The sequence below is a fragment of the Lacerta agilis genome, chromosome 3, assembly GCF_009819535.1.
Source record: "Lacerta agilis isolate rLacAgi1 chromosome 3, rLacAgi1.pri, whole genome shotgun sequence".
Classification (NCBI taxonomy): domain Eukaryota; kingdom Metazoa; phylum Chordata; class Lepidosauria; order Squamata; family Lacertidae; genus Lacerta; species Lacerta agilis.
In genome coordinates, this window is record NC_046314.1 from 55,416,474 (window position 1) to 55,432,414 (window position 15,941).

A 15,941-nucleotide genomic window follows, 5' to 3' on the forward strand; every position below is an offset into this window, starting at 1 on the left:
GGTGCAGAAGGCCTCAGCTCCAATCAGGGCATTGGGAAGAGCAAAGAGTTAAAGTTCACCTCTGCTGGTGCAACGTACAGTCTTGATCCAGCCCAGCCAACTTCCATGCCATCCATTTATTAAACAAAAAATAGTCATGCAAAGCCAAGCCACATGACAGTCATATTTAACTTGGCCCTTGGTCCTACCTATCTCTTAAACTATGTGCTGTCCCAGGTCCTGATGCTGAATTAGCACTATGTGTCATCCACTGTTGCTTGTTGGACTCCTGTTACAGTTTCTGCAATCCATCTCTAGCAGGGATTACAGTATTACAACCCACAAATGTTGGGACCCACTGCCAGTCAGTGAAATACCACAATGAACCTCATTACAGAAAGATTAGTGACAACAAATTGAATGCTAGGAAATGCTTTCCCATTCCTCCACACCTGCCACCCTCTCTCAAGTTTAAAAGACATATCAAACTGTATATCATCATACACTACAGATGCTAAAAGATGTAAGAGAGCCTGTTCACTATGAGAATAATCTCCTGACATCCTGACTTATCCAAGTATCAGTGGATGTCTTTCCTGAGTAAAGGCTTGGTAAATACTTGAGGAATTTCTCTTACGTTGTTCTCTTGGTAAAAGATACAGAGAGTTCCTGTATTGATTTCACTGGGAGCACAACCCCTGCTATAGTGTGACTGCGGTGGATGTTTCAGTTCTAAAGGACACACGTTTAGATTGAAAGCACAGCTCTATTGAATTTGCTGCACCTGTTTGTGGTATTCTGCTATGTAAATGAAACATAAATTTCTGCTCTAGGAAACAGCAAGCATTTAAGCAAACATCATTTCTGGTAAATAATAATTTTGACATGGGTCTTTAAATGGCCTCATTCACAATTTTTTTAATTTTTATGTCAAAGCATTCCCCTCGCCCCCAAGTAGCGTATTGTGCAATGGCCAGGGGTTGGTAATGCTTCACTTTCAAATGGAAAACCTAATTTAATCAGTGTCTGAATTCTGAAAGCCCTTGTTTGCTTTCAGTTTTTCACCTAGCTGACTCACATTTTTTCATAAGTGTATAAAAAGATAATTTAAATGCTTTTCTGTTCATAGAAAATGTTTTAGTGGAGTGCCAGTACAACAAACAAACACAAACAACACCCTGTTTGTATTGTCCCCACATATTCATGATATGCATCTAACACATGTCAATTCAGAAGTAAGTTTCATTTAGCCCATTGTAACTTACTCCTAGGTAGGTGGGATGGGTATACTTTACACTGGGTGGTATACTTTACACTGGGGAAAATCAAGCCTTTAAAATAGTTTTTGACTTACCCCACCCTTTTTGCCAGTGAAACGTCTGTGATTGAGGTAAATAGAGATTGGAATAGGGGCAAGTCTCAGCATGCCCCACTGTTCCTCCAGAAAACCCCTTTTTGGGACTTACCACAGCCACAGCCTCAGCAGGCTTTGAGCAGGCTGGGAGGACTTAAGACCTAGCTGAGCTGGCATGAGAGACTTCAGCCTAGGCACAGCCAGAGATCCACCTATTCCAAACTCCTCTAATCTTGGTGGATCTTGGGTTTGAATCACTCCCTAGGTTCCCTAACCATCTTACAGCAAACTCCTATGCATGTTGACTCAGACCCATTCCTAGGTAAGCAGGTATAGGATTGTTGCTGTTTATACATTTTTATTGATACAGGCAACCTCCCATTTACATGTTTTCAATGTGCGTGTGGCCACACACACACACACACACACACATGCACCATTATTTACAGAAAGGTGAGATCTGTTTTTCAATCATTAATAAACATTTTCCAGTTTCTGGAATTATTATTTTGTGATTTCCCCCCCTCCAACTCAAATACATTTGGTTAATTTAGCAAGAACTACATATATAACTGACTGGCTCATTTTTTAAACTTAGTGTATTGTATATCTTTCAATATTTTGCATAAAATACTTTGTGCTAAAATCGTTTCATGATGGATCTTTTTTGTAAAATTCTTGTTGGGTCCAAGTCTTAAAGAAAAAGTGTTATTCTACTCATTGATAACTGAATATCTGACCCAAATTCATATGCTGTGCCTATGTTCTGTAGTTGTAAAAGAAATTGCAGATGAGAATCACAGATGTTAAAAAAGATTCAGACACTAGGCATACAGCATCACATCTTAAACCACATTTTCTGACCATGCTTTAGAATAAAGTGCTGGTAACGTTTGTTGGAATGGGGAAGCTACAGAAGGAGTTAGATTGAGCCCAATGCTACCTATCTAGTAACTTGCACAGACTTCTGTCTTCTTCAGCCTATATCTGGTTGGGTGGATACAATTCTTATGGGCTGAATTTACCCTTTTGCAGTAGACTCTGTCCGCACATTATACTGCTGCACACTGAGGTAATAATATAAATTAAGCCTAACGGAGCAGTCCAAACCCAAGATCTGGGATCCAGTTGGGATCTTATGGGTCTCCAACTCAGCTGCCTCCACTCTGGCTCATCTAGGGTTATACTGGTGTAAGTCTCCAACTGCAGCTTAGACTGAGAAAGACTGGAGTAAGTCCCTTGCTGAGGATGGTGTAAGCTGAGGATGGGGTAAGTCCCCAAGAGGAGGGTGTTCCAGGGATGTGGCAGGGGCACATCTTTTCGGTTCAGGCATGTGAGTTGGAAGCCTGATGGAACTTACACTAGCAAAAGTGTAAGTCACCACCTATTTTACAGGCTTCTTTCTGCTCTGTTGGGTTTGAGCCAACTCAACTGACTATAGGCTCACTCCTGAAGGGGGCTTGGCTCTGGTGTATTTTATGCAGCTTGAACTGACATAAATTGCAGTGGGTTGCCCTAGTTAGGATTGCTCCCTAAGTCACTGCAGCCAAATCTACACATCTGAGTTTATGACAAAGGGCCCCCAGAGCCCTTAGGAAGACTTCACACATAAGTGAAGAAAGGCGCAGCTCAGTTTTGATAACATATGCTGCATTTCCCCCCCCCCCACTTGCATCCAATTAAGTAATTTCTGAAGGCAAGCAACTTGTACCTTCCCATGAGCTGGATGATAGGAGGTGTATTTACATGACGAATCCCTGTGTGGCTCTGTTGGAGACAAGACCTCTGTAAATTATTAATAAACTTTGGCAGAGATGCAGAGGTAAAAAATAACAGTTGTGCTATCACATTTCAGCTGAGGAAGCATTCATTGAAATTCTATATGGGTATGAAGCATTGGGAAAGGCATCATTTAATAGTTAAATAGACTGACTGATCCTACAGGAAGAAAATCTAGTCAAGGATTCCTCAGTATACTATTGACCCAAATTAAATGAAAGTCCAGATGTTTACAATCTGAAGGATGTGGCAAAAAAGAAGGAATGTTTGTCAAAATTTGATTAAAACAACTTATGTTGCAAAACTATTTTTGTTTTTATAGATGGAAGTGGTTTACCACAGAATCATAGAATTCACTGGATAAAAAATTATGCATTTTTTCCTTATTGTTTTAACTTTTTGTGGATGGATACATTATGACTCCACTGGCACACATGAAGAATCTTCTTTTACAACTCCTGCTCTTACGTTAAAATTGAAAATGCCTATTTCAGTAGGTTGGATTGAGCCTTAGTCATACATTGAGTAGACTGTATGAAATCAATGAGATTTGAGTTAGTCCTTCCCATTGCCTTCCCAATGTCCTGTCCTGGCTCAATGAAAAGCAGCAGCAAAATGCCAAACATAACAGAGTGCCTTTGTTATGAAGAAGTCAGATAAATTAGTACATAAAAATCATGCCCCCGGTTGTTTAAACTGGGTCTGTGATAGAATTCCTTACTGGTTCTCATCTGGCAGCACCTGCAGTCCACAGCAAGGTTTCATATCACACCCTGTGAAACAGAGCACATGTATGATGGGCATGCACCTCCTCAGTTTGGATATATGAGGAGAGGACCGGAACAAAATCTGTGCTCTGGTGTGCTCTCAGCATGTCCTGCACCCTTCCATCAAGTGCTTAGCTGATTGGGCAAGGGACGAGAGAACATGGAAGGCCATGCTGATGGCAGCAAACCCATTTAGTAGTCTGCCTTTGGTTATGCTACTCTCCACCAAGTTCCCAGTCCTTTCCACCTGCCGCAGCACCATGTATAAATGTGACAGCTGCAGAAACGTTTGCTTCTCTAAGAATTTTATGTTGAAATAACTGGACATGAGAATGGGTTTATTTCCTTCATGAGTGCAAATCACTCCATGGATGAGCTATTTGCAGGTGCAAGGTCAGCCAAGTTGGTTACTACAGCAACAACCCAGTGACCCATCTATATCTGTGATTAATACACGTCAGCTCAGGGGTCTGTTAGTCTGCAGTTAGTCTGTGTATCTGTTAGTTGGTTAGCCACTCAGTGTTATTTGTCCAGTGTTATGTCTTAAATTATATAACTTATTTAGAGCAACAGAAATACTTTGTACTTGTATGTATCTGCAAAAGCCTACAAGCTGTATATATATATATATACTGTACCTACAAAACTGTTTTACTGAGCCTTATCTTCTACAACAGTAACCTTTCTCTGCTTTTGTGTGGTGACTGGTACTGGGAGCAACTTCCACTTGAGATTCCCTGCATTTTATCTCATACTGCGTGCACCTTCTAAAAATCTCTCTGCTCAAAACAGAACCTACCAGTTCCCATATGTTTCCCACTCCCTTTCTTCATCTCTTAACTGTAAGGTACATGAAGTGATTGGAGTGGGGGAACATACTTTATTCATACTGGGCTACATGCAGTGCTAGTCATACTCAAAGTAGACCTATTGAAATTCATGATGATGACTAAATAGTTAGAAAACCAAAGTTGAAAAAAATATTGTAGGTTAGACAGAGTTCGGCAACAAATGAAAAGGTTCTCACTGACCCTTTGAAAATATGATGATGTTCAGGCAAAGTAAATAGAACCATATTTATGTCTCAACCTAACATTTTCTTAACTAACATGAAAAGATACAGTCTTGATTTTGTTTTGTATGACTCATTTTAATTGAACTCATATAGAGGAAATTAACATCGCATAAATCCCTTACACAGTTAATTTCAAAAATAATAAAACTAAGTAAGATACTTACAACTACAGCATTTTTAATAATTAGCCATATATGAAAAAGAAATGGCTTGTAAAAAGAAAATAGCCATTTATGTAGACATTATAGCTTCAGAGAACTAGAGAAAGTTCATTTCAGGAGTCCCTTGATTTTCCTTGGACACATTAATTATCTGAATTTATTCATTATACTATGAGCAGAATATATGAAAGGTCTTAAGCAGGGGTGGGAGCCTTAGGCTTGGGGACTGAAAGTGGCCCCCTAGGTCTCTCTTTCTGGCTCTCATAACAGACTGAATCCTACTAACCCATAGCATGAAGTGGTTTCATGGCTTCAGTCCAATGTATGCTAAGCCGGGAATAAGCTCAGCTGAACTCTGTGGAACTGACTTCAGAGTAAACATGCTTAGGATTGTTTTCGGTATTAACTACCCCACCACCACCACCACCGCAACAGTAATCCTGATTTAGATCTGGCAGTTGTAAGATTCCAAAGACATGTGAGAGGCATTGCTCCCGCAGTTCAGCTGGGAGACTTTGTGTCTCTTTAGCATGTGTGCATTTCTTTCTTTCTTTCATTCATATGGTTTCTGGCTGACAGATAAAACCCACATACGGAAAGGGACTTATGCAGACATTGATTGAGCACAATCTCACATGCTATTTCCCCTTAACATTTCTTGAATTACAGTTAATTCATTATGCTACATAAATAAAGGGAGAAATTGGTGGTGATGGTTGGTATTCAGTTCTGCTACATTCCTGATTAGGTTTCAATGAACCTGGTTTCATTAAAATAGATTGGGGATGTTGTTTTGTTTTAGACAATAGTTCTGATTTCACTGTAGAATTCCAACTCAGTTCTCATGTCTTCAGTTTAGCAATCTCTTTCTTCTGCTTCCAAGTTTTTGATTTGCTTGAAGCATTTGGTATGCATTGGTAAACACTGGACATGATGGAAGCAAAAATGGGATTCTTAGGATGCTGAATAATGCCACAGAATAGCCTACATTTCTAGACATTCATTGGAACACGCAGTACTGGGGGTCAGAGCAAAATAATACAGAAATCACAGCACTGCGGGAGGGTTGTATTCTAATCTTGGAATCACTGGGATTTACTGTTTATGTTTTTGTTATTTCAATTTATTACCTACCCTTTGTTATAAGGCCCCAGGGTGGGTTACAACAATTTAAAATTAAATACTAAAAACAGTTTAAATCAAATTACAGTCAAATTATAGTCACAGGAATAGTGTGAGTCCTGAAAACATATACCTCAAGTGTCAAAGGCCAGGGTAAAGAGGTGAATCTTCAGCATATGATGGAAGCTACATAATGAAGGTGCTCAACCCACCCTTGTGGGGAGGGAATTCCGTAAACTAGGAGGTGCCACAGAGAATTATCTCTCCCAGGCTATCACACACACATACACACACTTCCCAGCTTCTGAAGGTGATGGAACTACTAAGAGAACTATATGACCCAGATGCTATAATCTTCATCTGAGACCCTTCTTTATGTGCCTCTTCCATGAAAAGTTCCAGAGGGTGGCAACACAAGAACAGGCCTTTTCTGCAGTGGTTCCCCCACTTGTAGAATGCTCTCCCCAGGAAAGCTATCCTTTGACTGGACCTTTGACTAATCAAAAAACTATGGCCTTTTAAACTGTTTATGTGGGGTTATTGTTTTTGTTTGTTAGGTATATGTATTTTTGTGCCTCCTCTGTATCTCCTCCATGAGGATGGTATAGGAATAATAGTAGTAGTAGTAGTAGTAGTAGTAGTAGTAGTAGTAGTAGTAACAACAACACAACAGATCTTAACGCCTGAGTACATCTGTAAGGAAGAAGGGTGTCTCTCAGATATTTTAAGTCCTAAACACTAATGTGGGCACCTCAAATTGTGCCCAGAAATGAACTGGCAATGAATCTGGCTTTTCAAAACATAGGTTATATTAGCTCTAAAGGGAACCCCAACCAGTAATCTGGCTGCTGCATTTTGGACCAGTTGAAGGTTCCGAATTGTCTTTGAGTGAAGCACCATGCAGAGTGCATTGCAATAATCCAGTATGGAAGTTACCAGAGCATGGAGTATTTTGACCAAGTCATATCTGTCCAAAAGGGGCCACAGCTACTGAACCAGCCAGAACTGGAAATAGGGCTTCTTAGCTACTGAGGCATCTTGAGCCTCAAGTGACAATGTTAGATCCAGGAATTTGCTCCTTCCAGTGAAGTACAACCCTATCCAGAACAGGCCTTCTATCCACCTTCTGGACCTGAGAACTTGGGACACAGGGTTCAGCTTCAATTGGTTGGCCTACATCCAGCTCATCACTGCATCAAAGCACTGGTCTTGTGCCCCAACCACTGCTCCTAATTCAGATGCAACAGAGAGATAGCGCTATACTCCCAAACTCCTGATTGGAAATGTACTGGAAAGTTCACCAAGATTCACCACTGGTCCAAATATGATATCTACTAACTGAGGGATGTGGCACATAATTGTTTGCAGCATGGCAAACTACTTTCAGTCACAGAATTAAAGAGGGTTTGTGGAGCATCCAGCACTGTCACTTTTGAGCTATAATGTGACAGTGCAGATACAGCAGTTCCTGTCCAGTAGATAGATTCTGGGTGTTTTCTACGAAGAAGAGCAAACTTGCAACAACTTGCTCTTATTACTTTGCATTGCTGTCCAAACATTGCAGATGTTTTGACCCTAATAATGAGGGTGTCGCTGCAGAAATGTACAGAAGCAGAGACAAACAGGAAGTTCAAGTGTGAATTGTGTTTATAAGGGTAAAAAGAATAAAGTTTTGGACTCTTTAAACCTGAAAAGCAACACAAAAAGTTAAACGTTAGTTATCTTCCAGCCATTATCATTAAAACAGCAAAAGAAACACACTGGAGAGCAAAGCCTTTTTACTCCATTATTTTTTCTCCTCAATGTACTAGAGGCGTGATTATAATAACAAAACAATATATTGCCTCAGTAAAGCAAGGAAATCTTTGGAGAATTGTCATGTATATATCAGACTCAGTTTGGGAAAGTGAACATCATAGGAAAGCATTGTTCTTCTGATACTTTAGAGTGGGCAGTGGGCTCAAGCAAACCCTGGAGCTGCTGTCCTCTGCACTGACTTTCTCTGCATGCACTTGGCAAGCATCTCCAGTTACTGACAATCAATATGTGTAATAAAAAAAAATAGACTCCTTTCATTATTTCCAAAGCCATGTCACATGAATAAAGCTGCAGGCTGTGTTATCCTCCATGAGGTTTGGCATTAAATGCAAACTGAAATGCTAGCAACTGCAGATTACTAGAGGGAATGAGAGCTGAGGAAATGCTAAAAAGATCTCATGAAAAGCAAAGAATCACATGAGAGATGAACTTATTCAAAGAACACATTAACTCTCTTGAAAAAGTAAACTGTGTTGCTGTTGTAAGGATATGTTCCAGTTTTTCTGATAGACAGCACCTACAGCTACAACAGACAGTAGTTCTAAATCCCTTGAAAAATACTAAGCTCCTCGTTTTTGGGTAGCCTGCCATGAAATGCCATAAATGCTATTCTGATATGACCACAGGGCAAGAAAATAGCATCCCCATCTTCCTTTTTTACTCATACCTTCTCGAAACAATACTAGCAGACGTTTATTTGAATTGTCCCTGTGAATTAGGTGAATGTTTTAATTATCTCTACATGGAACTGAGCAAGAGCTACTTTTTCAAGTCAGCTATAATGCCAGGATTCCAAGATGGCAGCATACAAAAAACATGACTTGGGTAATAAATGTTCAGTAAATCTTTTGGTGCTTAGGCAAGATCACTCTAGCAAATGCTACATAGCTCAATATTCTTAAGAAACCTGGTAATATTGTCTTCTTGCTGATTAAATGGAGGAAGTCCACAAAATATTTCCAGAACCACTTCAGTTTCATGTCAGCATTGTCCTGGTCATATTTTCTTCAGAGGAGCATGAAATTGCATTCTGCAAATGTAATCAACCAATCCATGACATTGCTCAATTTCCATTCATTTCAATAGGAGTGTTGTGTCTTGCTTCAGGACAAGTCCCACTGAAGCTAGTGTAATACTAGTGCTCAGTAGGTTTCTTTCCCAGCTCTAATGCTTTGCCCCACTGTGTTTGCATGATTCTAATGTATGTAATTTGTGCAGGTTTGCAGTCATTTTTTATGATGTAGCTTTACTGTCGCTCCATATTAGGACAACTGCTTAGGTTCTAAGCCTTTATAATGATATAATAATTTATTACTTATCTTTTTCCCATGCAGCAGCTTTTTATTTGGCTTACTCTGACCTTCTGTGTTTTTCCATTACTTGCATAAAAATAATTTATTTGACCAGAGATCATTTGCCATGATTGTTGTACAACCAATGGTCTGTTTTCTTACAAAGAGTTATTAAGAGTTCAGAAAGTTAGACATATCCCTGTTCTTAAATCACAAATCATTGTTGACCAAAAGGCCTGAACACCACCAGCACAGCAAAACAAGTCTGTTGGGCAGGCCCTCAAGTGTCCATGTAGTCAAGATGGTGCATGGGATCCAATTGATGCTCTTGTGCTGATGGAAGAGGTTTTGATCCAGCACATGCCTCCACTAATGAAAAAAAGAGAAGAATGGATTCCCCTCTACCCTGCTTTGGCCTTCTACCAGCAGCCCACAATGTCACTCTGTTGTGGTGGGTCCAACCACTTTCTGTAACTGATTTTCAGTTGGGCACAGGGGATTGCAGAAGGAAAGAGAAAATAAACACACACACACACACAATCACTTCCTCTCTGCTTCCATTAGTAAACCCATCTGTTGGGTCTGAACACAAGGATAACAGAATTGGATAATACTCTTGTTGGACTGGTCCCAGAGAAAGTCTGAGTGGAACATGAGTGCTGCCATTGAGATGTTGGATATATTATCTTGCCTGATTTTATGGAATCAGTTACAGTTATTGAAGCCTGAGGATGTGGGCAAACTGCTTGCTCACATACAAGGTGTGCTGAACATTTGGTTGTGTGATGGGGTAGTTCCTGCTTCCTTGAAGGAGATGGTGATGCTGCTACTCCTGAAATAATTTGTCCTCACCTGTACTGAGAGGTTTACTGCTGGGTCATTAGCACTCTCTTTGGGAGTATTAAGAGGGATGGTGGCAGTTCAGCTTCAGGCCCAGTTTTGGGATTTAATCAACCTTTTATAGGAGAGGGACATGCAAAGTATGACCCTGTTGCTTCTCCTGGAACTTCCAGTGACTTTTGATGCTATTGACCATAGTATCTTGCTGCCTCAGTGATTTGGGGGTTGGGAGCACCATTTTATGATAATCTAGTTCCTACTTGTGGGGTCAGTTTCAGAGAGTAGTACTGGACCACTGGACCTGTGGGCTCAGTTTTGTCCCCAATGCTATTTAATATCAAAATGAAACCCCTGGGGGCGGTCATTAGGATAACTGAGGCAAAATTTCACCATTATTGACAAGGGCCAGGAGTCAGCTTCGCCTGCTGAACAGCAGCCTGAAAGGGGAGAAGGGGGAATGACTCTACCTGCAGCTGATCAGCCTTCACAGAGGAAAAGGCACTGATGAGAGCCAGCTGGTGCTAATGAGAACCAGCTGGCTCTGGCCTTCTTAAACAAAACTCTCAGCAGCAGTCAGATGCTGGAAACAATGCATGTAGTTCTTGGTCTTACCTTGCTGTTTCCTGCTGAGCTGTTGGACTTTGCATGTGGATTCCGCTCTCAGGTAAGAGTTCCTCAGAGACTTCTGGCTCCTGCTTACTTGGTAATGGAATTTAGACATGGCAACATCACGCTGACAGTAACCAACTCTATTTCTCTGTAACTTCTGAATCAGGAGAGGCCGTGCATGTTGTAAACTGATGTCTGGGTGCAGTAAGAGGCTGAAAACTACTTATGAACCCTGATGGGAACCCTATGGATGAGTGGTTTCCAGATCTAGTAATTTGGTTGCATACGAGCTCTGGATGGAGTTGCATTCCCATGAAGGAGCAGGTGCCTAGTACTCCTTGTTTCGCCACTGTCATGGGAGACCCAAGTGACCTCAGTGACTTGGAGCACTTCATTTATTGTGCTAACTGTGTCTGTTCTTGGCCTTGCTATGGTGGTCCATACATAAGTAACCTCACTGTTATGCCTGCTTTGGAAGCTGCAACTAATGCAAATTGTAGCCGCTAGTGTGCTGAGTGGGACACCCAGCTTTACACATACTACACCTGTGTTGAAGGATCTTCCCCGTCTCAATATTAGCTACCAAGATTAAGGTTTTGTTGCTGTCATTGAAAGCCTAAACAATTTGATATCATGCTACCTAGCAGGCTGTTCTTGTCTCACAGTATAGACCAAGCTGATCTCTAAGGTTGCTGAGTGAGACTTCACTGGTCATTTCTTGCTCAGCAGATTGTCACTTGGTCATAATATAGCCTTGTGATAGCACAGCCCCTCTGCCCCCCCCCCCAGCTCAGGTTATTCATGAGATTATGAGAAGGCGGTAGTAATGATATTTAAACACGACTTACATATATTTACTCAAGGTTTTCTGGGCTCTGACTCTCATATATATATATATATATCATCATCAGTTTTATCTTGCTTTTATCTTTTAAATTTAGCATTTAGGACATTTTATTGCTATTATGTAAACTGCTTAGATTTATTATTATTATAATAAAGTGGCATTTTATAGTGGGGCATGAAGGGGGCTGCAGCAGGAGAGAGGAATTAGTGGAGTGGAGGGGGCTGCTGTTCATAAGTACCTTTTAGATCCAGTTAGGTGTGTTCCAGGCAAAGAGGTGCTCCAATAAGATGTCTGGAAATATTTGGAGACGAAAGAACAAAGGACTTGAGCAAGTGAGCCAAGATAGATACTAAAGTGAATAAGGGATGAATTTACAAACGACTTATTCTTCAGCAGTGGCTGCTGATGTGTAGATGAGCCACGTATAATTTTTAAACTTTTTTTAGCTGACAAAACTCCAGAACATCTGTGTTTTCTTTGCAATATGTATAAGCTGAACAAGCAAAAGACATGTGTGCTGCATATGGTGTGAACTAGGCTGTATCTTGGATGCTACTCCTTCATGTAAAGAGGAAATTCTTCAGCTCTATATTATTTCTAGGGAATTTCTAATGGAACAATAGGTCAAACTGGGTGAAACATAGCAAGCATATGTCTTATTAAGCTCTACACAGTATTTACTAAAGGGATAACCCAAAAAAAAACAAAAATAAGTATGCTTGTTTCTACACAATGCCAAAATGAGGGGGATAATCGGATTTCATTCATGTAAATAGCATTAGCACCAGCTGCATTATTCTTATTATCATGATGCTTTTTGACTCTGAGCTTTTTGGTAGATGTTGAATCTCTCTTCGTTTCTTCCCTATATATACTGTACTTTAAAAGTATTTGTGTGCTAAGTCTGTTAGCCAAGACTGAATATACTTGCAGTGCTGTCAAAACAATAGCAACATTTATTGATCTATTTAACTAGCAGGATTTATATACTGATTAATCATCTATAACCTCTACATTGCACTTGATATTTCTTCTCAAAGCAATTTTTATCCCAATTAAGAATTGTATATCTGATGTCTGTCTAGAACATCTCGCTCCATGGAAAATCAATTTCTTACCTAACTCTGCTTCTGAATTTGAGAGACCTCCTCTGGAAACAAAAGGAGCCCATATTCAGCAGAACTCCACTATCTTCAGTAGATAAGCACATGAGATGCAATTTGGATAAAAATTCTTACTTTTTAAGATAGCAACTGGATGATTTTCTGTTGCATACCCCTTTTATCACAAATGTAATATTACTACTTTAAAATAAGGAAGCAGACCTTGGAATAAATAAATAAATCAGATGTAGGATGCATTCTATATGTATGCAGTGCTAATCATTCTTTTGAAATTTGAAAAAATTCAGTTGATGAGCATGCAACTTGTTTTCCAGTTGCTAGATGACTTGTAAATGATGCCTATGCTCAGTGCTTCTAGAAAAAAGATGTAGAAATAGCAGGATTAGCAGTGACTTCATTCTTCCCTATTTTGCTCCCCTCCCATTGATAATGTAGTATGATTGGATGGTACACAGAATTGCTAAAACCTATGAACTATGATCTGGATTCAAAAGTGTTGCGTGTTGGAAGTTTTGGAATGCAACTCAGGTTGTACTGATGACTGAAGATTTGCATGGGAAGAAAGTAGGTAGAGGAACCTCTGTGTTATCTTTCTGATCTAACCTGTGCTGACCTTTCCTCAGATGGTAGAGAGGGCTGGTGACCTCACTTTCTACTTCTTTCTCTTCATCTTTACATTAGGAGAGGAGACATTTTTGTATGTTTCTCCTGCTAAGAACAAAGCGAAAGCATGGCTCTTTGCATCTCCACCTTAGTTAAACAAAACTAGGATCTTTACTATCAAGCATGTATTTCCTTTAAATACACTTAGCTTTCTTATCTTCCTAAAGTCAAGAGTCTCACTGTGATTGTATCCAAGGATAAGGCATGCTCCTCTAAGTAGGGTTTCATTGTTAGCTCAACGTCCGCTGATGCAGAAGCAATGCATAGCAAATATCTGCAAAGTAATTATCTAGCCTGACTCCAGGTTTTGGGTAACACTGAGCAAGCTGCCCTCATTGGCCCCTAGTGGTGCCCACCCCACAACCTCTGCTTGCCTACCCATGGTGGTGATGCCAAGTGAAAGTGAGCAGGAACTGAGGGTCTCTTGGTTGTAGTACTGGCCAGAGCTCCCCTCCAGTACTCACCAACACCACGACTGGAGTCCTTTAGCATGTGATGGAGGCAAGTTAAGGCATGCCACACTGGCCTAGCCATCCTTCTCTGTTTATGCCACTGCCCAGCGGATGTGACAGTGGTAGTCCAGTGGCAGAAATATTAATCCTAATTGGGATGCCACAACAACAACAAACTTTATATGCATAGCCTACAGGCCATTGCATCAATTGGGATGCCACAATTGCCATATGTTGGTGCTGGGCCTGGAGTCATCTCATATCTGGGGGGAAATGTTGCTAATGCTGCTAGAGAGTATTGCTAATCACATCATGTGGACCTGTGTGCAATACGCAGTGAACATCTCGTTTTTGCAGGGTTTGTGTCAATGGTTTTAAACCAATGTTTCGGAGAACCCCTTCATCAATTAAAATGTTTTTAAAGATGAATCTTGGCATATAGCAGTGATTAAAAGCATGAGTTATAATCTGCATAAGAACATTTTAACCTAAGAGCATGCTGGATCGGGCTAATGGCCCATCTAGTCCAGCAACCTTTTCTCACAGTGGCTGACCAGAAGACTATGGGGAAACCCATAAACCCTGAGAACAATAGCACTCTCTCCTCCTGATGTTTCCAGCCTCTGACCATGGAGGCAGAGTATAGCCATCATGGCTAGTAATCAAGGCTAGTAATTCCAATTCTTCCTAAAGTTGGTGGACATCACTGCCTTCTGTGGAAGTTCTGTAGTTTAACTATTGACTGCATGAATCCCAGATCATACATGAACTCGCTGTAGGCAGACTGATCCTTAGCATTCATTTTTTAAATTATGTTCTTATGAAACCTGTGTGCATCTGTTACTTAAATCAGTAGTTAAGTAGATGGAAAACAACAAGAATCAAATACAGGAGTCACTGTTCATCTTGTTCCGCACTGGAGAGTTTTAGCAGAGCCAGAAACGAACTGCTTCTTGATCTACTCCAAATGATGTTTTTGCTCCAATCGAAACCTGGCTGGCTGGCTCAGGTTCCATTTGGGGCAGAAGTCTACTCTGTCCCTACCTTTGAAACTGAACAAGACAAAATACTGATAGATTGTTCAGTAGAAAGTATAGTATCTGTAAATGTGGCTTTAGTACAACCCACCACCCATCACCAGATTTTTAATATGGTCTTTTTTTGTTGGGGCTATTTCTGCTTTACACTGTTGGTCTTATTGTTCATTCTGGCATACGGCCCTTTTCCAAATGACTAGGAAATAAACAGTGTTATATATGTACAGCAGAAATTTACCAAGGGGAGAAATGAATGTGTTAGTGTGTGTGTTAGTGTTACTAGATGTTTTAACCTCAAGCAATCCGTTTAATTTAATAGACATCTTTCCCTAACCACACAATCAGATTCCATTTCCAAATTGTGCTATAGCTTAATCTCAAGCATCAGCCACTTGCTACAGACAACCAGGTTTTTGATTAGCTCTCCCTTGTATTTTATCTGTCTGTTGGACTGGCTGAGGGTACCTGCGTTATTGTTTCCTTGCAGAACACAGATTACATTCCTAAACCAGGGGAATTATATTTGCTGCTGTTTGAACCACAGTGGTATGTTAAACATAAAGAAATGAATATTTTACCAATGCCTCACTGGCATTTCTGTCGTGCTCACTCTACCTCTGTCGAATATTCAACAAATTAATTAGATGGCAGGCCCAAAATACCTGTTTTTTTTATTACATATTCAGTGACAGAATATCACATTTTTATTCTTTTGATGTCAATCAGAGTGCTGTACCTGTAACTCCTGTATTACTCACTCCTCTCTTCCCCAGCCCCCGCTTTGTTCATAACCTATTTCATCCTTTTCTGATTTATGTCTCTTACGTGTGTGTGTGGTCATGAATTTTAAGTGTATTCCTATGAATAAAAATAGGTCAGTTGCTTGTACAGATTTAGAAGAAAAAAACCCACTGATGTCTTTTTAGACTCTCGTCTGGAGGGCTCAAGTTTAAAATACAGATCAGTCAAGGTCGACAACGCTGCTATCAGATAGAGCTCCTGAAATGGCTGTGCTGAGTTTT

At 40.3% G+C, this 15,941-nt stretch overlaps 1 protein-coding gene across 8 annotated transcripts in view; it reads left to right on the forward strand.

Annotated features, from left to right (window-relative positions):
- The window catches only part of LAMA2 (laminin subunit alpha 2), a 362,452-nt gene that overhangs the window by 41,733 nt on the left and 304,778 nt on the right, over positions 1 to 15,941 (forward strand). Inside the window, exon 1 of one of the 8 annotated variants that reach the window (XM_033143757.1) lies at positions 10,793 to 10,851. The exons of the other annotated variants lie outside the window; for them this stretch is intronic. Within the exon in view, the coding sequence (XP_032999648.1) occupies positions 10,833 to 10,851 (19 nt within the window). The 5' untranslated portion in view covers positions 10,793 to 10,832. Of the gene's footprint in view, positions 1 to 10,792; positions 10,852 to 15,941 lie in introns of those variants that run through there. 8 annotated transcript variants of the gene reach the window in all.